This window comes from Typopeltis vanoorti, chromosome 15 (assembly GCF_054136105.1).
Source record: "Typopeltis vanoorti isolate ZY-2024b chromosome 15, IOZ_Tvanoo_1.0, whole genome shotgun sequence".
Lineage (NCBI taxonomy): Eukaryota > Metazoa > Arthropoda > Arachnida > Uropygi > Thelyphonidae > Typopeltis > Typopeltis vanoorti.
Window position 1 is genome coordinate 744209 of NC_143563.1, and position 23176 is coordinate 767384.

Sequence of the window (23176 nt, forward strand, 5' to 3'; positions counted from 1 at the left end):
CCCCTCTCAATTCAAGGCAAATTAGGTGATCTCATGATGTGGAAAATGTTTTTCAGGGAAATTTGCTTTGCTTTTTTGTTCCCTCAAAATCGACAAACTGACCCTAACAATAACTGCATTTCTGCAGATTGTTTTTCAGTTGAGAGGAACTGAAACACAGAAAAAACTTTCGGTTATTAAACTCATTATGAGTTTAATTATGAGTTTGACTAATTTATCGATGTAACGTTCTTCATTTCTCTTAATTTATCAAGGGAGGTGCTAAATTATTTCAGCACATTTATAATAACATCCAAACACAATGGGATTATTGTTGCGTGCCTCTCCCACCTTCCCTGTTTACAGAAACGAAACCCTGATAGTGATTGTTACCGCCATTTCTATAGGAGAAGATGATTTTTATCATCCGGTGATACGCTACAACCGTCGAAAGTTCATTTACTGGAGGCTTGAAGTGGCTGTTGCTTGTTGCCGCCACATCAAGATCTCTGGTTTTATGTTCGCTATCTCTTTACATCTAACACCTTCAATGGGGGGGGGGGGGACTCTCTGGTCTAGAGAACTGCTGCCAAAATGTTGTGTCTTTTGGCAGTCCAGCAGCAAAGCGGTTCCGCAAGCATGCCTGCACATGTCCAGTACTATTAGGCAGGTTAGGTCAAAAATGGACCGAACCTGATGATGGCGTATTAGAAGGTATTGCAACCTAGCGAGTGATCCTGCTGTCGCTTTCACGGGGTAACAGACCGAGCATTTTATGATACGAGGCACTTCGCGAGTCTTTTACCCCTCTCTACACCCACACACTCCATGTTACTACTCTTCATTTGACTCTTTTTTTTTTTATCAGAATCACCATGCCATGAATTAATGTAGTGACCTTGAGTATCTCAAAGCCCCGTTATTCTCACATACCCTGCGTATTTGTGGAGGGGAAGTGGTAATGACGGGGTTACAGGCAAATTCATCGAAAAACAGTTAATCGAAAGCTAATTCACCGAATGCAATTCATCGAACAGCAATTCATCGAAAAAGCAATTCACCGAATAAACAATTCGCCGAACGACAATTTAACGAATGGCAATTCGTCGAAAATGCAATTCATCGAATGACCAATTCCACGAATGACAATTCATCGAACGACAATTCGTCGAAAATGCAATTCATCGAAAAAACAATTTACCGAAATTTTTTCGATGAATTCTTTCATAATTCATCGAAAAGTCATTTTTCTTGCAAACTATTGTTTAGAAAATGTTCAGTAACAATGCGGAACGTTACTCATGATACAGACAACATATGGAAGCGGTCATTGAAACGTAATAATTATTTTCTTGCATTTTAGAGCATTTAATGTAAGTGTACATCCTGCTTCATTGTACAGTTAGCGATTTATCTGTAGGGAAGACAGGAGTACCACATGCACTTATCTCCCGAATAACCTCGAAAACATGTAATTGCAGTTAATAAGGGGAGGAATAGGCTAAGAAATTCGTTCTACCAAATTTTGTCACAATAAGTCTAGTCGATTGAAATTAAAAATTTCATTAATTTCATCCAGCCAGAGCGAAAGTGCTAATATCATTTAGGAACTTCTTTACTGAAATGTCATGATAAAAGTGATCCATTACGAACTAAAACTGAACCGTGCATTCAGCTTCTTGTACTGAAAACTTCTGCTAAGTCAACGAGTTATTGTAATTTTGACATTTTTCTTTGTCGCCCCGAATATAGCTGAACTGAAAACTGGAATGTTTCGACATTTTTTTGTAAAAGTTTCAAATACGGAATCCAAATAAAATTTTTTCATTAATAAATGTAATAAATAAATAAATTTACTGAACGTAAGTTAGTAGGCCTAATACTGAGATGACTAGGCTTTTCCTCCTGGAAATAGGCAAATCGGACAAGAAAGACAATAAGAATCCATATTGTTTTGTAATTATTCCTTAGTAAAGCAGCATTGCTATACCAGCAATCATTATATTGAGGAGGATGAGGGAAAATAGTATTAATCATTAATATTACTACTACTACTACTACTACTAATAATAATAATAATAATAAATTGATTCTTTGATGTAAATATTTTTCACAATATAATAATGAAATATACAGGAATTCAGAGTAAAAATATTGGAAAAATTGAAAAAATTCATTCCTGAAGATTTTTCAATCATGTTTCACTTATTTACTCCTGTTTCTGCTATTCTTCAAAGACAGGAGTGCCACATGCACTTATCTCCCGAATAACCTCGAAAGCAAGTAATTGTAGTTAATAAGGGACGGAATAGGCTAAGAATACTAATGAGTATATGTGTGGGTATATTTCTGGGTTTTGAGGAGGTGATCGGTGCAGTTTGTTAAAAAAATAAATAAATAAAAGGTTAAAATATTCTCTAAGAAAGGAAAATAATAAAATAAGGAATGATGAATAAAGAGTCTTAAAAAACAAACCTGTAAACCTTTTAGAAGCATACTCATCTAGTGTTATATTTAGATGAGCAGCGGTTGGAAGTCTTATTCGACTTTTGAAGGATGCCAGTGGTCGGCAGATCACAGTTAGAAAACACAGTGCTAAAGGAAATTGGAATTGGGTTGAGCTGTTTTGAATTAAGGAAGAAGCAACTGGCCTTAAATCCCTGCGTGTTTTTCCAATTCGGTTCGCATGTTTTTCGGCAAGAAAAAAACAAAGAAAAAATTTCAGAGAGGAAAACCTTCCATCCTCGTATGAGACAGGCTAACTCACCTTCAGGTTAAACGCCCTGATAAAGGCGCTTGACATCCTTGATAAACGTAGGATGCTGACGTCCTTTTCAGCAGTTTCATTAAATGAGCTGTAGAATTTTTCTCTTCTCGGTTTCTGCAGTTTTGTAGAAAATAAGTTTAGGATGGAGGACTTTTTTTTATACATTCACGCCAAGTTTTTTTGTAGTCTTCCATTTTCCAGAGATGAGATGTTTCTTAAAGTTGATTATTCTGTTTTGGAATTTTCGAGTTGGTTCGAAAAAATGGCTCAACAATGCGATCGTGCATGATCGCATTGTTGAGCCATTTTTTCCATGAGAAGACGACTACGAGAGTGGCATACCTAAATATGCTAGAGAAATTTGTGTTTCCCAGATTGAGAATGTGTAGGGCCTCATTTTCCAGCATGATAGAGCAACTTCACATTATGGCGACTGCGCGTATCCCACTGTTTGTGGTGGCCACCGAGCAGTCCCGATTTGATTCCGATGGATTTCTTCTTTTGCGTATATTTATATTCGTGTATAAATAATTAAGTAAAAGAGTTATTTTCCCAAATGATTACTTTTTCCAATTTTTACATATGGCTATGTTCGTGACCGAACATAGCCATATGTAAAATTCATATGTAGAATTCATCGCGAGGAAAAATCAGAAAAATTCATCTCGCTAACTATTGATTGCAGAAAAAATTCGCTGAAAATGTTATTCGCTAGAAAATTGAAATGATATTGCATTGATACCGATATGAAAAGTAAATGCAGGGAAGATAAATTTCGTAAAGGCGTAAACTTTTACTAACGCTTAAACTGATCAAACTTATTTGCCATCGCAATACATAAATGTCTTTTTACTGTATTCAGTGTTAAACAAAGTTAAACAGTGTTAAACACCTGTTTTCTGGCTTCTTCATTATAGCATCTGTTGAAGTGAAAGTTTCTTTAATGGTACATGGACATTTTCATTGTAGTCTTCGGACAAAACAGAAGTAGTAAAAATTTATCAATTCCTGAGTAAAAATGAATACTTCTGTGTGTTATAAGAAGTTGATTTACAACAAAATATTAGCATTTTTGAGATATCTTCTATTATTGATAAGACATAAGAGCTGCTGACAGTAAAAAAATAAATAAATAAAATAAAAAAACCTAATGTATTGAGATTAACAAATTGTTCAATGCTAGCAATGTTGAGTTCTTTCCTCATATCGTTGTTTTTAATATGATATTGCCATTGATGCCCTCTATTCACGCTCTTAATCTTTCTCTCTAATATCTGCGGTCACAAGACTTTGATAGTGTTTTTTTTTCTTTCTAAACCAGCTTTCAGATCCATAATTTTTTAAAACTGGTTCGAACACTGTCTTGTATACAGCTAGTTTTAGTGTTTTGAATAATTTCTCTAATTCCATGAACTTTGTTCTTTTTCCTTCCTACCATACCAGCTTTGCTAATTCTGTTGTCTATTTCCATATTTAAAATTTTAAATTTGCCAACTTTACTAAAAATTGTGCCTAAATAGCTGAAATATTATGCTTCTTCTGTAAGTTCTCCATTCAGGATGCAGTTCACATTTCGTCTTTTTATTGTTGATTTTCATACCAAATTTAATACAGCATTTATTCAGTTTATTTAGGGAAGCAGACTTATACTGGATTTATATGAGAGTATATTATATATATATATATATTTTTTTTTTCTTGTAGGATGTACATTACGATAATATCCAGTGCGTAACCACTGTAGATATGTTGAAAATATAATATGAAGGATATCATATAGAGAATGATTCAAAATTTATGCTTATTTAGAAGAATTTCTAATGCTTACGTCCCCCTCTCCTTATTTTCTCCTGCAATTCAATTACATAACCACTCTTAATTTCTACAGGTTTGAAAATGTTTCCAGATAGTATTCAAAATCTATTACTCCATTTTACCATTTTGACAAAAGAAATAAGAGAATAATATTGTTGTACCGTGAAGATTCTATTTCTGTAATCTTTCTTTGCCATCTTAAATCAGCTGTTCTACTGTCTGCTGAAATTATTTGAAATTTTAGAAACTATGCTATATTTTCAACGTGTAAAACTGCTTATATGCATACCACACAAAAGAAAGTTCAGTAGAAATTTCAGATTTTTGTTTCTTTTTCTTAAAATAATCTAAATATTTTTACTTCTACTTCTGATGCTGGTTGCTATTTCTGAAGTAATCTACGTCTTAGAAATACTACGTCTTACAAATATTTGATAGTAATCCTCTTAGCTGGAGGAAAAGGGTAAAGGCTTAGATTACTCTGGGTGCTATTGAGAAAGAAAAGAGGACACTTAGCCAGAAGGGACACTAAAGTGCCTCAAGCTGTAGTGCGAATTAGATCAAGAATGTCGTGTTTTGTTTTCAATTGTTGATTAGTAGACATCCTAACATAGAAATAAATATAGACATTTCTTTCACAGGCTGATACAGTATTTGTGCTAAAATAAGTTCTTAATTTGTAATGATCAGTTTCGTTTTTATTATCGAAAAATTATAAATTATTTCTTTCAATTATCTTGAAAAAGAAGATTTGAATTGTTTTTGAAAGAAAAGGAACATATGCATAATCTTTTTTTTTTTTGGCGGGGCGGGGGGGGGGGGTTATAGACTTATTCAATCTGCAGATATTTCAGAGAATTTATTTTATAAATTTCGCAAGACAATTACAAACGTAAATCACTTGGGGAAACATGTCCATTCATTTTAGTGTAAATAGTAGCAAATGTTTAGCTACTTCAACAATGCCATGTATCTAAACTGGAAGAAAAAAATATTTATACAAGAGTAATAACATTTATACAAGAGTAATAACATCTGCTGATGTTCTAACATCAGCAGATATAAATCTGCTGATGTTAGAACTCTTACATAAATAATTTTTTTCTGACATATCTCTATTAGTTATAATGTAATCAATTTACCGATTTTTGCCCTCTTTTATTCTACCATCTTATGGGCAGCGATTTCTTCTTTGTACTACAAGAAAAAAAAGCAGATAACACAAGAAAAATATGTCGTATTTTCTTTTTCATTGGGTGAATTTACAATGTCCTTTCTTTGTGTTTTGGAAGGAAAGTGTAAATGATTATTTTTTTACTATTTTTGCCATTATAACACATCTGATACAATTAGTATATCTGGACTAGCAGAAAATATATACATATCAGTTTAAATCATAACCGTTAATTTCATTTTGTAATGACCAATTATACAGGAAAACCAAGAAGATTACAATATAAAGAAAATAAAGAAAAAAAATTAGTGATATGATTAAAGAATTTCATTTTATTCTCTATAAAACAGAGTCGCTTAAGCAGGTCCTTCAGGAAATCTGTGAAGTATTCTTCGAAACATGATTTTGAACAAAAATATAACATAATCTTGAACCTCCGCAGCCTGTTTTTTTCAAAAATAATTCAAATATTTCAAATAATTATCGTGAATTAATTTTTTTCGAGAATAAAGAAAATGTTTTGTGGAGTAAGCGATTAGAAAAAATTAGCAAAAAAATAAAAATAAATAAAAATGAAATTAGTGTTCCAAGGTAAGGCGACATTTAAATGAAGAAACTATGCAAGAACCTTTATTTTGTCCAGGCATTAAAATTGCTTTGTACAATAAAAAGAGAAAATAAAAATAATTTCTATATTTTTAGTTTATCCAATATAACTAGGATTCAGTTACCCAGAATAGAACGAGGAACTGCATTCCTTGTTATAGACAACTGAGATGCAGCTATGAGCGTGAGATAATCCGATTAACTGTTCTCTTCAGCGAGATGGTTTATCACACCTTCTAGTGGACATGCTGGCCGAATTGCACTTCTTATAACTTCAACAGATAGCATTCATTGTATCCAGATTTATCTGAACGTCTATAGACATCCTGCCCGGTTGAGGGAGGGGGGGGGTTAACGAGGAGGAACTGGTACAATTAATAGATGACGTCGAACCAAATGGCGGGGAAAGTTCTGCCAAAGATTATGATTGTGATGAGTCCGTTAAAGAATTCAGTTTAAAGAAATTAGCAATAGGATTAGACTTGGCAAGAAAGTTATTTTATGGATAATGATCTCTTAATGGAGCTTTCCAGAAAATTTACAAGACAATTGGATATTTGTTTAGCTCCGTATTATAAACTTAATAAAAAATTGTAGCATAGTGGTAAGCAAGGTCTTATTACTGACTTCTTGAATTCATAACTAAACCAACCGAAGTATGCAATAAGAACTATTGCATATATAAATAAAGAACATCTATGAAGTATACATACAATTTATAATTTTTATAATTTTTTACTATGTATTTGTTGCATAGTTTATGTTTTCTTAACTTACATGAATTACCTGAATATGTCATTGTTTCTATAATCTTAAAAAAAAAGAAAAAAACGATTTGGGAACCTAAACCTACTTTTTCTATGTGATTTGAGTCTCGCATAACGCGATTTATATAACGGGGTATTTTTGTGGAACCTAACATCCGCGTTATACGAGAGTTACCTGTACTTCAATTTGTATCTTACCTTCCAAGTCAGCAGACTTCATTCCTGCCCAATGCGGAAGTGTTTAAACTATTTAAGAATATGCAAAAAAAAAAAAAAAAAAAAAAAAAAATTGACCTCTACTGTAAGCCGAAATTGTTCTATTTTTTTTTTTTCATTTTTATGCAATTTACATAACTGTTTACTATTAATTTACAAGTATACATACACATATCATTTGTAGAGAATTAGCCAAGAACTAAAATTAGACAAGATTTTTGCATGTGCATCTTAAATATTTTTTATGTTATTTAAATATTTTAGTTATCATCTTTATGCTAAGACCAATATTGCAGATAAAAATTCCTATTACCAACAAATTTATTTACCAAGTATTGAAACTAATTGATTTTCAGTAATAATAATAATCGTATGATGATACACGGTCGTGAGTCCCCTTTATGGGGAGGTACGGTACCATTTCATTCCACCCAAAATTTTATCCGTGCTCCGGAACAGCTGACGAATCAGACCTATGGCTGGGTCAGTATTCCTGACTGTAATCCGTGTATATTCACTGGACCGGTTTGCCTGCTTGCGGGATGAAAAACTCCAGATAAACTGGTGGAAAAAACCCTGCTGTTTGTTCACGCCCAAGACCGGCTAACTTGGCTATGGCAGTTCCTTAAGCTCCTCACGTCGTTGACGGGAATCGAACCTAGGACACTCCTTCCCCAAGCGTACGGTTGCGAAGCGCATAGCCACGAGGCTAACCGCGCGGACTGATTTTCAGTGATATTACACTGTAAATGGATCATATAGTTTATATGTATGTTATCTGATTTTGCTGAACTTTTTTTTTCCAAATAACTTTTCCATTTTCATTCAATTTAACTGACTTATTTACACTTAGGCTGGTAGTGATGCATTTTCTCTTGCTTTCATAATATATATAATGTAATAAACTTGCCCTGCTTTTATATTCCCGTTATTTTCCATATGTAATTGCAATTACCAGCAACTTTCGTATACTGATAATAAATTAATCATATGAGAATTAGTAAGGAAATACAATTATTTAGTGACATATATTATATATATTATTATACGTATTATATTATACATTATGTTACATGTCAATTTTTGCAATAATGTGCATTTATTTTAGAATACTATTCAAAACATAACACTGCAAGTTTCTTAAGCATTATTACTCTACATTGTAAACTGAAGACAGTCGTTTTCGTTGTTTTCTATACTTCTTTTTATTACCTATTTTTCTGAAATCTAGTCTTCTCGTTTCCGATAATCTTTGTTAGTGCAACCTTATTTATTTATTCATTGTAATTTACTCATTTAAACACTGCATTTGTATACCAATTCTCTTTCCTGTTTTTGGATTATTGCATGTGGTCAGTAGAGGATTATTATCATTAGGGGAGATACTAAGGGAATGTGATCAGAGCATACTTCACCTTTACGACGAGCTGCCTCATACCTGAAAATACCTCAGGCGCAAACTTCACTTATCTGTCTGTATGCTTACTTGCGAAAAAGGATTAAAACCGAGTTTAGAAAATTGCTTGGTATCTTTAACATAGTATATACCCAAGTTAAAAAACTTTTCACGTATATATTATTATATTATATTACATATAATTATACTATATTATATATATTATTTTATAAGCTGTTGATTATCCGCCATGACAACTGGAAAGTGTAGTTCACAAGTTGAAAGTGTAGTTTTAATAATTTTACAAATTATTAAAAATCAAATCACGCTATAAGATACAAACGGGCGTGAAATCCGTCGCATTAAATAAAACATTCAAGATTTCTGTTTGTGTTAATTATTTTGAGTTTTTGTCTGCAGCTTCGTGATGTGACTTTTTTTGGTTTCTTGTTTTGTTTGTAGTTGATAGATCTCAAACTGCTATCTTAGGGTATATCTTGGGGTATATTCCTATACATCTTAGGGTATATTCCTAAACAACTAAATGTTTTCGAGGATGCCATATGTGTAGTTTGTTCATTTGAATTTTATGGGTTTCACACTAATGACTTTCCATATGCAAATATCTGCGGCATAAATATGCTTCGGCCGAATGGACTAAGACTTCGATGACTGTGTAATGTCTAAGTGAATATTAAATATGTTCTTCTGGCCTGCTTGCTTTTGATAGAATAAATAAATAAATAAATAAATAAATATATGGGCCACACTATGGAATCTGTGATGCTTGTAGCTTTCTAGTGAAAACTCTAAGTGTATTCTACAAAAATTCTGAATTCTGAAGGAACTTCGACAATGGAAATAATTTCAACCCTAATACCCCATTAGGAGATGGAAATGAAATTAAATGTCAAATATATTAAATATTAAATATCTTTGTGATAACTTCAGCGTTCTCCTTACGATTTCTTTTAACTGCAGAGAATAGGATATGTAGTTGTATCTCATTAAAATCTCAATCTGAGTTGATTTCATAATTTTTGATTACATTTCTTTCTTAATTGTGGAAAGGCGGCATGCTCTAGGTTTCCCATTACTATTGACACTATGGAAAACTGTGATGCTTGTAGCTATCTAGTAAAAGTTCTAAGTGCGTTCTACAAAAATTCTTCGTTTATGATGCAACTTTATATTCAATGATGAAACTGTTGATTTCAGCCATTGATTTCAAAAATGTGATAATATAAGAACTTTTAAAAGATAAACCAGAAAGAAACACAGTTTATGAATAATATATTATCTACCTTTTCTACAACATGAATAATTATTCACTTTTAAGTGAATAATTATTCATATATAAACAATTATTCATAAATAAACAATTAAGCTGACCGTCAATTATAATTGATGGTCAGCTTAACAGCACAATACAACTTATATCTGAGACTTCTCAACAAAACTAACGGCTCCCAAGGGGGCCGCGCCCACAGTTTGGGAAGCGCTGGACTAAAATACTCCACATCTGTCTCAAATAATCAAAACAACCCATAACGGTCTTTCCAAAGGTCGACGTTCTCGAGGTAGCCAGTCAGCTAAAATACCTAGGAGTAACAAGAGATGGAAAATTGAGATTGAGGGATTAGGCTGATGAGCGCTGAAAACAATATATACAGGAGCTATACTACCATTGATAATTGACAGTCAGCTTAACAGCACCATGGACTTATATCTGGAACCATTAAAACAACTCCTATTTATTGGCTTACAATGCTAAGCAACATAATACCATCAAATCTAAGAAGTGATGCTCTGTCACGAGAATATGACAAAGTACTTAGAAATACTGTATTGCCTATACATAATGACATATCAGAACTATAGCTTAACAGATTGAAATCAAGAAAGCCCCCTCTTCGTGAAGATAAACATCTGAGAATGATTAATTAAAATACTAAAAATTAACGGAAACGAGTATGGAGCATAAATACTAATGCCCAACTCATAATTTAGTTTGATAGTTGCTGCCTCAACATCCCAGCAGGGGCGAGCAGTAGTGTCTGGCGCCTGTGTGCAAAAGTTTAGTTGGCACCCCTATCCTCCCCTCCAATAAAAAAAATCACTTTAAAAAAACGTTTTTTTAAAAAAAATATTTTCTCCTCTTTGGCGCCTTTACTATCCTGGCGCTTGTGTGCGTCGCACACATTGCACAATATGGCCGGCGTGCCCCTGTATCCCGGGTGTGGAATTGGAAAGACATGGATAACACTGAACAGGATTTGTTACGCAATAGAAGAAGTGCAAGCTTTCTGTACAAGTGGAGGAAAATTCCCTCACCGGAGTGTGACTGTGGACACCCGAACCAATCAACCCATTATATTTGCATTGAGTGCAGTCTTCGAGCATATATATACGGGTCAAAGGAGCGACTTCCTAGAGGCGATACCGCCTTCTGTAGACTGAATCAGAGAACCTGATCTTAACTTATAAGTGCTTTGTCCGTCAAACGTGTAACTGCCTGTTTTACTGTAATTATTTATCATTTACACTTTTTTTTTTATTTTACTTTTTACATATCTGTACCCGTTTTTGTAAATGTACTTTTATAACTTTATGTAGATTGCCATACGATAAACAATAAATAACCTCCTGGTAGGGTTACTGTTGGGAAGAGAACTAAAACACCACACACACACACTTAGTAATCTACAGTTTATTCGACATCTGAAACAACTATCGTTCAAAGATTTGAACCGTAGGTCAGATGTCCACAGAAACTGCACTTTCTCGCGATAGTTTAGGGCTCCTGTGCAGTCAGTCGAAATTATCAATTTATTGTTTTTTCCCTTAACATTAGATATCACTCTTTCTAGACATGTAGAATGATGCTAAGCTGCAAACATAACTTTAACTAGGCAAAATAGCTGAAAATATCACAACATTTTCTGCAAAAATGGCATGGCGCCGTAAATGAATTCATTTTTTATATTTAGAAAGACATCCCAACTAATGTAATTCTGATTTTTATGTGGTCTCTTTGAGTTTACTTAGGTCGGGCGATATCGATGTTTATTCTTCTTTCCGTCAATTTACTATTTCATAGCGAACCCTCTCTCTCGTTTCGTTTTGGTTGCCTAAGAAATATCGATGTTTATTTTAATTTTTTAAATTTAGTAAAAAAAAAAAAAGATTACAAGCATTTATACGTCCAGTCTATTTTTGACATCCGTGCATCATGGTACGTGAAGAAATTTCATAGTGAATGCTTTGCTTTCTCTATGTAAAAAAATGTGGCTAATATTCCTTTCTTTTTAAGTTCATGTATTTCAGTAATGTAAACTTGCGTACTGCAGAACTATATATACATATATAACGTTTTTTAACTTGGGTATATTATGTATTCAAGATACCAAATAATTTTATATAAACTTGGTTTTAATCCTATTTCCCAAGTAAGCAAACGGACAAGAAAGTCAAGTTTGCGCCTGCAAGTAGTGCAAGTCCAAGACAACTCTTGGTAGTGCCAGTCGAGGCAACTCTTGGTAAAGGTGGATAAAGTTCTGATCACTTTTCTTAGTGTGTATTATACTAATAACTATATATATGTGTGTGTGTGTGTGTGTGTGTGTGTGTGTGTGTGTGTGTGTGTGTGTGTGTGTGTGTGTGTGTGTGTGTGTGTGTGTGTGTGTAATATAATATATATAATAATATATAACTAAATAATAACTAATAAAAAGTAATATACTAATAAAGTGTACTAAGAAAAGGGATCAGAGCTTTATCCACCTTTACCACGAGTTGCCTTGGACTTGCACTACTTACAGGCGCAAACTTGACTTTCTTGTCTGTTTGCTTACTTGGGAAATAGGATTAAAACCAAGTTAATATAAAATTACTTGGTATCTTGAATATATATATATATATATATATATATATATATATATATATATATATATATATTCATTATTTGGTGCCACAAGTAAACATGTGGAGAGCAATTAACTTTTCTTAACAATTAACTAGAATCTACACAACTCTTAGTGACTGATCTTCAGGGCCGTTCCGTGGGTTTGCACAGCCTGAGTGCAAAATTTTTGTGCCACCCCCTTTAAAAATTAAAAGATCCCGAAGTACAATAACACGTTTCGAATCATTTTATTATACTGCACATTAAGAGGAAATCTCTCTCTCTCTCTCTCTCTGTAAAAAATATAGTTTATGATCCTTTTTCATTAACGTATGAATTTTTATTAGCTAATGCTGCTATTTAGAATTTATGATCAGTGATGTTGAAGCCTAGATTAATATCATGGCTTTTAAGACGTCATTAAAAGAGTTTTTTTTTTTAAGGGGAAGGGGCGGAAAAATATGCTACTGCACATGGCGACAAAATTTCTAGGGTTGGCCCTGTGGCCAGTCCTGGTGAATATGGTGTTTGAGGTAGATATTGAAATCCCAAGTCGTATATTGTCTGCTGGATTTCATAAGCAGGTGCATTGTCCTGCAAAAGCAACACGCCTCTGCTTAGTTTCTCGAACCGATTTTCCTTCAGTACCTCCTTCAATTCCTTCAGAGCTGCTGTAACAGTTTCACCTTTCTTGAGGTAAGGTAAGGATTACACCATCCATATCCTAAAAGACAATGGCAAGAACTTTCCCTGCTGACTGTTTGGTTCGAAACTTCTTTGGCCATGGAGAACCTTTGTGTCTCCACTCCATTGACTGTTGTTTGTTCTCTGGGTCATAGTGACGAAGCCATGTTTCATCAACGGTTAGAATATGAGCTAAAAATTTCACGAGGATGAAATCCCTTTATGAAATATTCTTTTAACATCTCAACTATACCCGCCTCAGTGGCTATCATTCACTGCAACCAGTATGCCCCGCCAAAAAATCGCTTTCCAAACGAAGTAGGATAAATAGTAGTTATAAATAATAGGATAATAAAAAGATATATACCTCTCAAAATAATCCAAAACAAACAAACAAAAAAAAATTGCACACACATCTTCGCCCCCACACGCCTTATAATTCATTTTTCGGTGAACTGTATTTTCGATGAATTGTGATTTTTCGATGAATTGTTGCTTTTCGATCAATTGCGTTTCGATGAATTGTCTTTTCGATTAACTGCTCATCGGTGAATTGCTTTTTCGGGGAATTGTCTTTCGATGAATTGCTTTTTCGATTAATTGTTGTTCGATAAACTGATTTTCGATGAATTGTTTATTCGGTGAGTTGCTTTTTCGATGAATTGTTGTTCGATGAATTGCCTTCGATGAATTGTCTTTCGGTAAACTGTTTTTCGATGAACTCTCCGGATACCAATGACGGAGGTGTATTTGATAGCTGTTTGTAGCTTTATATTTATTATAACTTAAAGCAGCAGCTGCCCTCAGATCGCACGCATAATTTTCCTAAATTCTGTTCCATAATATGAAATTTATAATAAAAATATATAGATAAGAAATTCTTTTTGCTATTCATAAGGGGTGCATCTTATTAATTGATGACTCCTCTCACAGATTCGCTCCACCCCTTTCTCATCCGCGTCGTCGGATTTTATCTTGATGGCACTTCGATAAGTATTTTCGTGTTTCGCTGAACTGATCAGCATCGTCATCATCGTTTTTGAACTTTCTTCTGATCCTGTACAAACACGAGCAGTCAGTCAAATCCATACACAGTTCGCCTTCAAACTCACCGAACAAAATTCTGTTCATCCTCTTCCATTCTGTCTGCTTCAGTTCTTTGGAACGGCCTTCTTCTAAGGTTCCACCCGCTCAGGTTTATAATCTCGATCTGTTCTAGAAACACCTTGACAGCTTCCTTCTTTCTCACCATTTCTTCGATTACGACTCTGTTGTGCGTTAGTGGTTTTAAGAACCTTCCTGTACACACGTAAACAGTACATTGGTTTTTCTGGAAACTCGACTTTTTGCCCTCGCAAACGCACTAGTCAGAGAAGTGACCCTGAATAAATGTGAGAAACCCACCTTGTTTCATATCGCCTGAAAAATCACGAACAGCCACAACCTAAACACGAAATTTCAATAATGATGAATGAACATTTTACCTTTGGAATTCTCATTTCTAAAGATAGCGTAATTTTCTGGAGATTTCTTTCTATTATCATCATCAAAATTAGGTCCCAAATACCCGATGTATCTCGGGTGTGTCCGGTCATTCACGGCTAACAACGACGTTACGATCTCTTCCAATCACTGCCGTTTCCGCCTTAGCATCCCGTGGAGACTCATGCCGACTGCGCTCTGCCACAACTGCGTTTCGAGCGAAGCCAAAACAAACTGTTCCAGCTGCATTTTCACAATAAATTGTCTCGATTTTAACAAAGTTAACTTCCGCCAAATGTGGAAGTGACTGATCCGTTTTGCCATCAATCTACTCCTGTGGATGCTACCGACAAAGCCAACAACAACACGCAAAGCAACAAATTCCCGTAATTATCTCCTACATCCGCTGGATTAAAAACGAAATCGTCTCCTTTAAAATCATAAGCACCATGGCGCAAAACAATTCCAAACAGGTCCGTTCTGCCGTTACTTTCTTGTCCGAATGGTACGAATCAGATTAAATCTGATAAAATTAGTAAAAAGATCCGAAGTTCGCGAGTTAGCATACAAGAAAGAAAACTTCCAGATATTACATGCAAAATTACTTCAGTACAAGACATTAAACACAACATCATCAGAGCGTTGTCGTTATTGTAAAGAAAGAAGTGTCAAATCCTAATGAAGCTGCTGATGGAAAAAAATGTCCCAACATAAAAACTTGATCTTGGAAGGGAAGAGATCTCAGAAGAAAGTAAAACTAATGTAAGAGATGCATTCTGATCAATGACTGCTCAATTCCCTTTTCCAAGAATAATTCTTCAATTTAAGGCGAGCTAACAAGACAAGATTTTTAATCGATTCCGAAATGTTTAAAATACAAAATAAAGAAAGAATTCGCTGATTTTTCGATATTAAACTCTGATAATAAACATTTTTATATCACAAGCAAATACCACAAGGTCTGTAGCAATTAAATACTTCTGTGTAGGCAGGGATCAAAAGCAATCTATTGATATTGCTTTTGTAGAGTTGGAGGTTGAAGCTCTTTGAAAATACTTCGTGGGGAATTCCTCAGAACTGAGGTAGATGGAATGAAAGATGGCTAAGAGACAGTTTCAGTAAGTATGCAATTCGACTATAAATGGATATTGCGAATCTGTTCCTCATATTATTGTGTATTTAACAGAAATGAGGTGGTGATGGATTCCAGTTCTGCTAAAATCCATCTGTAAAAGAAATTGTCTAAAACACAGTGACTGAAGAGAGTTTGAGAGAGGGGAGTCACCATTTAACACAACTGCGTTCTGCTGAACATCAAGAATTTGTAGAGAGAATTTATTTGCACCACTGCAAATGTGAAAGCAGTATCCACGAGTGGGCAGATTTGAGATATGTACGAAGTAGGCAACTGGAGAGAAGAGAAGTAACGTTTTGAGCAAAAGAAGGTGCCATCTCGTCTAGAAGCTGAGGACTCAATGGAGGTGATGTGATTATGCCAGAAGAGGCTGTGAGTGATAGTCAGTCTGACAAGACAGATCTGATCCTAACTGTTTAACTTCTACGTTGAGCACTATCAAAGGTAAGAGGGAGAAAAAACGAAGTTCTTTTTTGCGAGAATAAATTAAACAAACTATGTTTCGGAAGTATTCAAGGGGTTAAGTTGTTATCGTTTCTTGCACGATGGTGTGGAGATCAGTGTTTAGGGCACTTATTGTACGAGGGTGGTTCGAAAAGTTCTCGGTTTACCAATGAAAAAACGAATTTATAATTTCAAAATTATTTTTATTTTTTAACATAATTTCCCTAATACATTTATTCCAGCGTCATTATCCCGTTCCTGTAGTGGTTCTCAGTAAGATCTGCAAAATACCCCTCTACAGCTGCAATCACTTCTTGATTCGAAGAAAAACGCTGACCAGCGAGGAAGGGTTTTAGTTTTGGGAAGAGATAGAAGTAAGAGGGAGCCAAATCTGGGGAATAGGGTGGATGTTCCAACAATTCATAGTGCAGATCCCTTAATTTTCCCATTGCCAAAACACCTTTGTGGTCAGATGCATTGTCCTGATGAAAGATGATTTTTTTCTTCTGCAAATTTCTGGTTAAATGATCGGAATAATATTCCCCGGTTATTGTGTTACCCTTTTCAAGATAATTAATAAACAAAATGCCTTTAGCATCCCAAAACACCGATGCCATGACCTTTCCTCCAAGCACTGGTCAGAGATTTTCATGCGAGTGCGTTTTTGATCTGCTGTGAGCAAGCGCGGCACCCATCTTGCACAAAGCTTTTTCATTTGCAATTCTTCATACAAAATATATCCTATACGTTCTTTTGAAATGCCTATAGTCTCAGCAATTTCACGCATTTTGATTCGCTGGTCATCCAATAGCATATCGTGCACTTGATCAATGATTTCTGGTGTTGTTACACTTTATGGGCCTTTATGGATCATCTTCAAGGCTGGTACGGCCATGTTTAAACTCGGCCGCCCATTACTTAATTGTCGCCACAAACTTTTATGAACTTCGAATGTATTTCTTTTGGCGTTAAACTTCCTGTTACAAAGAATTTTATAACAGCACGATACTCAATTTTATCCATTTCAAGAGATACAGACAACACTTTTGCTTCAGACAGCTGTAAAAAACAAACTACTTGATAGAATGACTTGCAATTTCACACGGATGCTTATGACAGATGTACCAACTTGGAAGAAAAATCTTGTCAGCTATGGTCGAGGCCGAGAACTTTTCAGACCATCAATTCCTAACGAAGACCACCTTGAAGCTTGGAAGATGTTTGAGCAAAGGTCTGTCGTATTAGTGAGATGAACGGAGACTGCTGTCATCGGCAAAACTGTGAATAGTCTTCGAAGTCAATACGAGAAGTTCGTTTATGTATATGAGGAAGAAGGTGGAGGAAATAACAGTCCTGGAGAATACCTTCATTCGTCGGAAAATCTGAAGATAGAGCACCTTTCATCATTACGATTAGCGAAAGACATGAGAGAAAACTGACAGTCCAAAAGATTGCAGGAACGTACGAGTGTTGCACTTGGCATTCCCAAGGCAAATTGCAGAAAAGCTGTCGATGCCATACCCTGTCAAATGCCTCGGAAATGCCAAGTGCAATAGTATATTTTTTCTCCTAACGTTTCAATGGAGGTTTGTGATGTAGGCGAGAACTGTTGTGGGCCTTAACTGTAGAAATTCATATAGTCATTCATATGTTGACAGTTCATCAGATGTCAAAGAAGTTCTGTTGGTGGCCTTCTCCACTGCTTTAGACAACACTAAGAGGAAAGCAATTTATCGATAATTTGAAGGTGGAAAGTTATCGTCTTTTTTGTATGTTTGAAAAAGAGAGAAAAAGGTGTAAGACAGATGGACAGAAGTTGGTCCCAACAGCTTTTTCCATGGACCAGTATACGCAGTTGGCATTGACGATGGATTTTCTATATTTATCGCTATCATAGTTAGACTTAGACCTTTTAATAATGGTTTTGTATCGTTTCAGTGTGGACTGCGAATGAAGCCGCACTGTTTGTCTCAAGCCAGCTGCAGTAAGCTTTTTTCTTCTGAGATCGCCCTCAATTTTAAAAATGTGGTTTTTTAAACCACGGAAATCTTCCCATTTGGCAGTACCATTTGTAGTACCAAAGGACACGAGGGTGAGAATCGATAAGGGAAGGGCGTTCCAAAAGATGAAATTTGAAAGAGATTATGTGCTTGGAAGGACTTGAGATCCAGAGCGTTAGGTTAGTACAGAGGATCGTTAGGAATGGTGGTCGTAAAATGAATAGTTGGCTTTAGGTCACTGCTTACAACAAATACCTCCGTATTTGTTCTGGTTTTTTTTTTTTTTTGTCGAATGGTAAATGCCGGATGATTCAAGGATCTCATCTTCCTGAACAAGTTTGAAGCTTTCACCATCGACCTGAACGACACCCTCTGCTGGTAACTCCGTCGCCTTTCTTTAAGACCGTTTTCAATAGTTTCAAGTAGAGGAAATAAAAAGGTGTCACAGAAATAGTAAGGAGTGTGCGAAGGAATAGACTTAGCCAAAACCTGCATTGACGATGCCGGGGCATGCGGTGGTAAAGCAAACGTGTCTGGTCGTTATTATTATTATTATTATTTTAGAGGAAGGGGAGTTTTCTAGTGCAAGTGACAATTAAGGATTGGATTTGCTCTGTAATATGCAGGGAAGCTACTCGAATAAAGGCATTCCGCCTTTCTGTGAATGGCATTTCGGGCAAAGAATTACAAACAGCGCTGTGGAATCTGCTCTGACAGGTTTATGCCTTTCATGCGAGCAGTTATAATTGAAAGCATTGAAACGCATTTCAGTCGGGATTTTCGATCGACATGAAGGAAATGCTCTTCCACTGTCTGATTGAGTTTCTGTAACTGAGTCGCTAACGGCGATCGACGCTCTTTGCTTGGAATGATCCGGGTTCACCTCCCGTATCATTCCATACGAAGAACTCAAATGAAGGTAAGAGATCTAATTTCATTTCGGAAACTCAAACCTTTCATTCTGCATGACAGTCGCGCGAAAACCTCAATTAATATGCATAAATGGCAATGGCTTGTTGTCTAACTACAAACAAAGAAACCTCAGCTCGACCATGAAGCCCCCCCCCATCATTCTGTAATTTCTTGATCCAACTAAGATTCCAGATATCACTGACTTCTCTCTTGGTCATAGACTTTCGACTGCCTTGAATCCCTACATATTGACAAACGTAAGTAAAATGAAAGAGGCTTAGAAAACAAAATGCAGAGATAGAAATTTAAAAATATGTTTCTTTTTAAAAACAGAAAAAACTTTTTTTCCTGCTTCCGTTCGTTCTGTCCGTGATGCATGTTGCTAGGGAAATATTTTCTTAGAAACCTCAAATGCTGCAAGAAAGTGGGAACTTTTTTTTTTCGGAACAGTATTGCTTTCGCTGGTATAATTGCGCACGCATAATTTTTATTCTACTTTCTTTCTGCACATAAAATTGTTTTTAATTAAGAAATCATAAAGGCTTAAATTTTCACTCGAACCCTAATAATACTCCTGTTGTACCAACAATTCAATATTTTGTTAAAAACATATTTCTCAATAATTTTGCGCAACACTTGAAAACGGTCAATTTTGTGTCTCGTGAAAATTTTTATTATTACGTGACACCTCCAGGGAGTCCAAAGACTCATCGAGCGAGGGCATCTACTCTACAACTCTCCGTCTCCACCAACTACTACACCATCTACACTAACGCCATCTACCGCCGACCACCACCACTACTACTTTCACAGACAATCACAAACATCCATGCCCACGGCGGGATTCGAACCCACAGCTTTTGGGCTGGAGAGCGGATACGCTAACCACATCATGCATCTCGACACCCGATCAAAATCCAGACTTCAGCATTCACGTCACAAAAAATTAAACGGCGCCTTGTACAGAAAACGCTCCATTGAGTCACAGAGAAACCTAGAATCACGGATACTCTTTCACGGTATTTCAAGCTTTTTTTTTTCTTTTAATTTGGTTCTATGGTAGATGTATTCCGTTTAGTAGAGCTTTAACATGCAAAACTCTTCGTAAGCTTATATGTTAAAGCGAAATGCAAATACAAAGTGTAGTTGTGATTCCTAATTTTTTTTTTCTTTCCTGCAGGTTCAAAGTGCCGAAGTGCCTCTGATAAGCAGCGTGTCTGTGGAAAACGGACAAGAACCCGACTCTCCACAACTGCGTTGAGCATCGGCGACTGGGCTTTCTCAGAATTATGACGGGCTGTTTGTCACAATGTCTGATCTCCAGGCTTTGCCTTTAAGAAGAGCAAAAGCACGACAAATTGAGACAAATGCTTGCGAAATGGTCTTTCATGGATTACACTCTCTTCATGCGATGGAAATCCCCCTCACGCATCGACATCAAAGCACCATCCGTCATGCCTTTTTTCACCGGAAGCGGCAGAGCACCACCCGCGCCTTCTACTGAAGAAATAACGAATTCAACAGTCTGGAGCGACTTCTGTGCGCGCACTTTTGACACTCACCTGTTTCCATTTAATGCACTCATTAGACCAAGCCAAGCAGAATGAATTCTGGTGCTTGAACACCTCTCTACAAAAAACATCTCTATTTCTGATTTCAGTTCCAGGAGACTCCTTCACCTTTATCCACAGTACAAGCAAGATCTGTGAAATGCAGAACGTACGATCCGAACCAAATTACAAAGTATACGAAGCACTCGAAGTAGAATTTGTTGTTTTGTACCGATATTAGTTTCCATCCCTGACCACGCATTTGTAGGTGCTTTCAACTCTTTTTCAGAAGAAATACCACCACGTGATATCTTATGAACGTTTTTGTAATACACTAAAATAAAGAAATACCATCATGGCTCGAGTTTTTCAAATACTCAGCAAAAATTCTAACATTGCTAAACATGCGCCAAACATTTTTTTCACATATCCGAGAGGTTGAAGAACCTACAACGCATCTATGTGTGGGATGTACATAAGGATTAAGATATTTTTCTTGATGTGTTGGATGCTGGAGTTGTTAGGGAACACTTCGTGGGAAGGGTGCTCCAAGCGACGCAGGTAGTGAAATTACAGATGAAGAGGAGAAGCAGGTTCAGTGTGTTTTCAATACACTGAAAGGGGATGCTAAGACAGCTGTTGCTCTTATTTTGAATAGGCCCAACGGAAAGTGGAAGAATGATGGTTGCTGGTTTCGTGAAGCAGTGGCTATGGAAGATCCTGTAGAACATATGCAGTGCTGAAACTGTGCATCTGTGACACAGGGGTTCGTTGAAGTGAGTCTCTAAGAGAGGATCATTGATCCGATTTGCTATCTTCTGGACAGTGTTGAGAATACTTCTAAGTGTTATAGGTGAACCACTCCATAAAAGTGAGCAGTAATCTACGGATTGGCAGATATGGGTTTATAGATTAGTGGTTGGATTGGTGACATGAGTGGAAAGAATCCTTTGTTTTTTACATGCTGAGAAAACGATTGATCTGATGTGTTGACCTCCAGCAGAGACTGGAGATAAACGTTAGTCCAAGGAGAGAGAGAGAGGGGGGGGGGGAGCTCATGATACCTGATTTGTGTATTACTAAGGGGAAGCGTTGATGAGCTACTCTCTTTTACGAGAAAAAAGGTAAGGCTGGTCTCGTCTCATTGAAGGATAGCTTAAAGATTAATGTTTAAGGCACTTGTAAGATGATATTGCAGCTTGGGATGTCTAAGCACTGCATGGTTTGTCAAATGAGTACAATAAATAGGATTAGTGGTGATTGAGAGTAAGTCACATATATAGTAAAAAGAAGACGGTTGATAGAACAGCCCTGAACGCCTACATTGGTGGCGGAGTGGGAGCCATCCATCATGACACGCCGTGAACTACCAGAAAGAAAGCTGGCTGCCCATTACAGTTAGTGGTAGGTAGACCAATTAATGGCAATTTGCTTAGCAGGCATCGATGCCACAGGCGATCAAAAGCTCCGGAAATTTCAACAGCGACAGCTTATGTTTCTCCGAACCTTCTCATAGCACATCAAGAAGTGGGTCATGTAAGCCAAGAGGTCAGCCGTGGACAGTGAATTGCGGAATCCGTACTGGCATCGCTGATTAACTGGTGAGTCTTTTGACTTTCTTTTTCGATTATTTTATAGGAATGGGTTCATAGTGGTCGGTCGGTAGTTTGATGGTAGATTTCTATCTCTTTTTGGAATAGACTGGATATACGATTGCTTCCTTGCATTGGGATAAGTGTCAACTAAGTACAGATGATTAGTGTCCAGGTTGTTCAGTCTTCTTCTTATGTCTTTTTTTTTATGGAAAACCATAGGAGGCATGCGTTTCTCAGAGTACGCGATAGTAGTAGAAGGTGATGTGCCTTGACGTGTGTATAGGAGTTGGACGAAACGTATGGTGTCAAGAAAGATTTTTTTTACTTCTTTCTTCTGTCTTCCGTCTTTTAAAAACTTTGTTTTCAGGTGCTGTAAAAATGATGCAGTCCGGATGAGAGAAGGGCGAGATCAGATGAGGAGAAGTTGCGTCTGATGGCCTTTGAAAGGGAGCAAAAGGCACGGCTTCCATTTCACTTTTACGAAGTCAGATTTAGAACTACTATCGGCAGGGTATCCTACACTGAAACAAGCAATAAATGTAAATTTATTGCTTGTTTCAGTGTAGGATGAGTATGGGCGGGTTTTTTCTCTCTTTTAATTGTTTTTGTACACTTTCTGTTGGAAAGGGTTTGGAATGTGGGTGAGAATTTGAGGCATGATAAAAACTTTCATGTCAGAACATATCACCTCTCTTTTAGAGAAATTATGCCGGAAAAGCTTTCATTACTACGATTCTTCTGCACTTGAAT

General features: G+C 36.1%; 1 protein-coding gene across 2 annotated transcripts in view; it reads left to right on the forward strand.

Annotated features, from left to right (window-relative positions):
• Positions 1-21127, forward strand: part of LOC150098291 (uncharacterized) — a 171637-nt gene extending 150510 nt beyond the window's left edge. For both annotated transcript variants that reach the window (XM_090405583.1, XM_090405582.1), the window contains exon 7: positions 20462-21127. In XM_090405583.1, the coding sequence (XP_090261709.1) occupies positions 20462-20542 (81 nt within the window). In that variant the 3' untranslated portion in view covers positions 20543-21127. The remainder of the gene's footprint in view (positions 1-20461) is intronic.
• The last annotated feature ends 2049 nt before the right edge of the window (positions 21128-23176 follow it).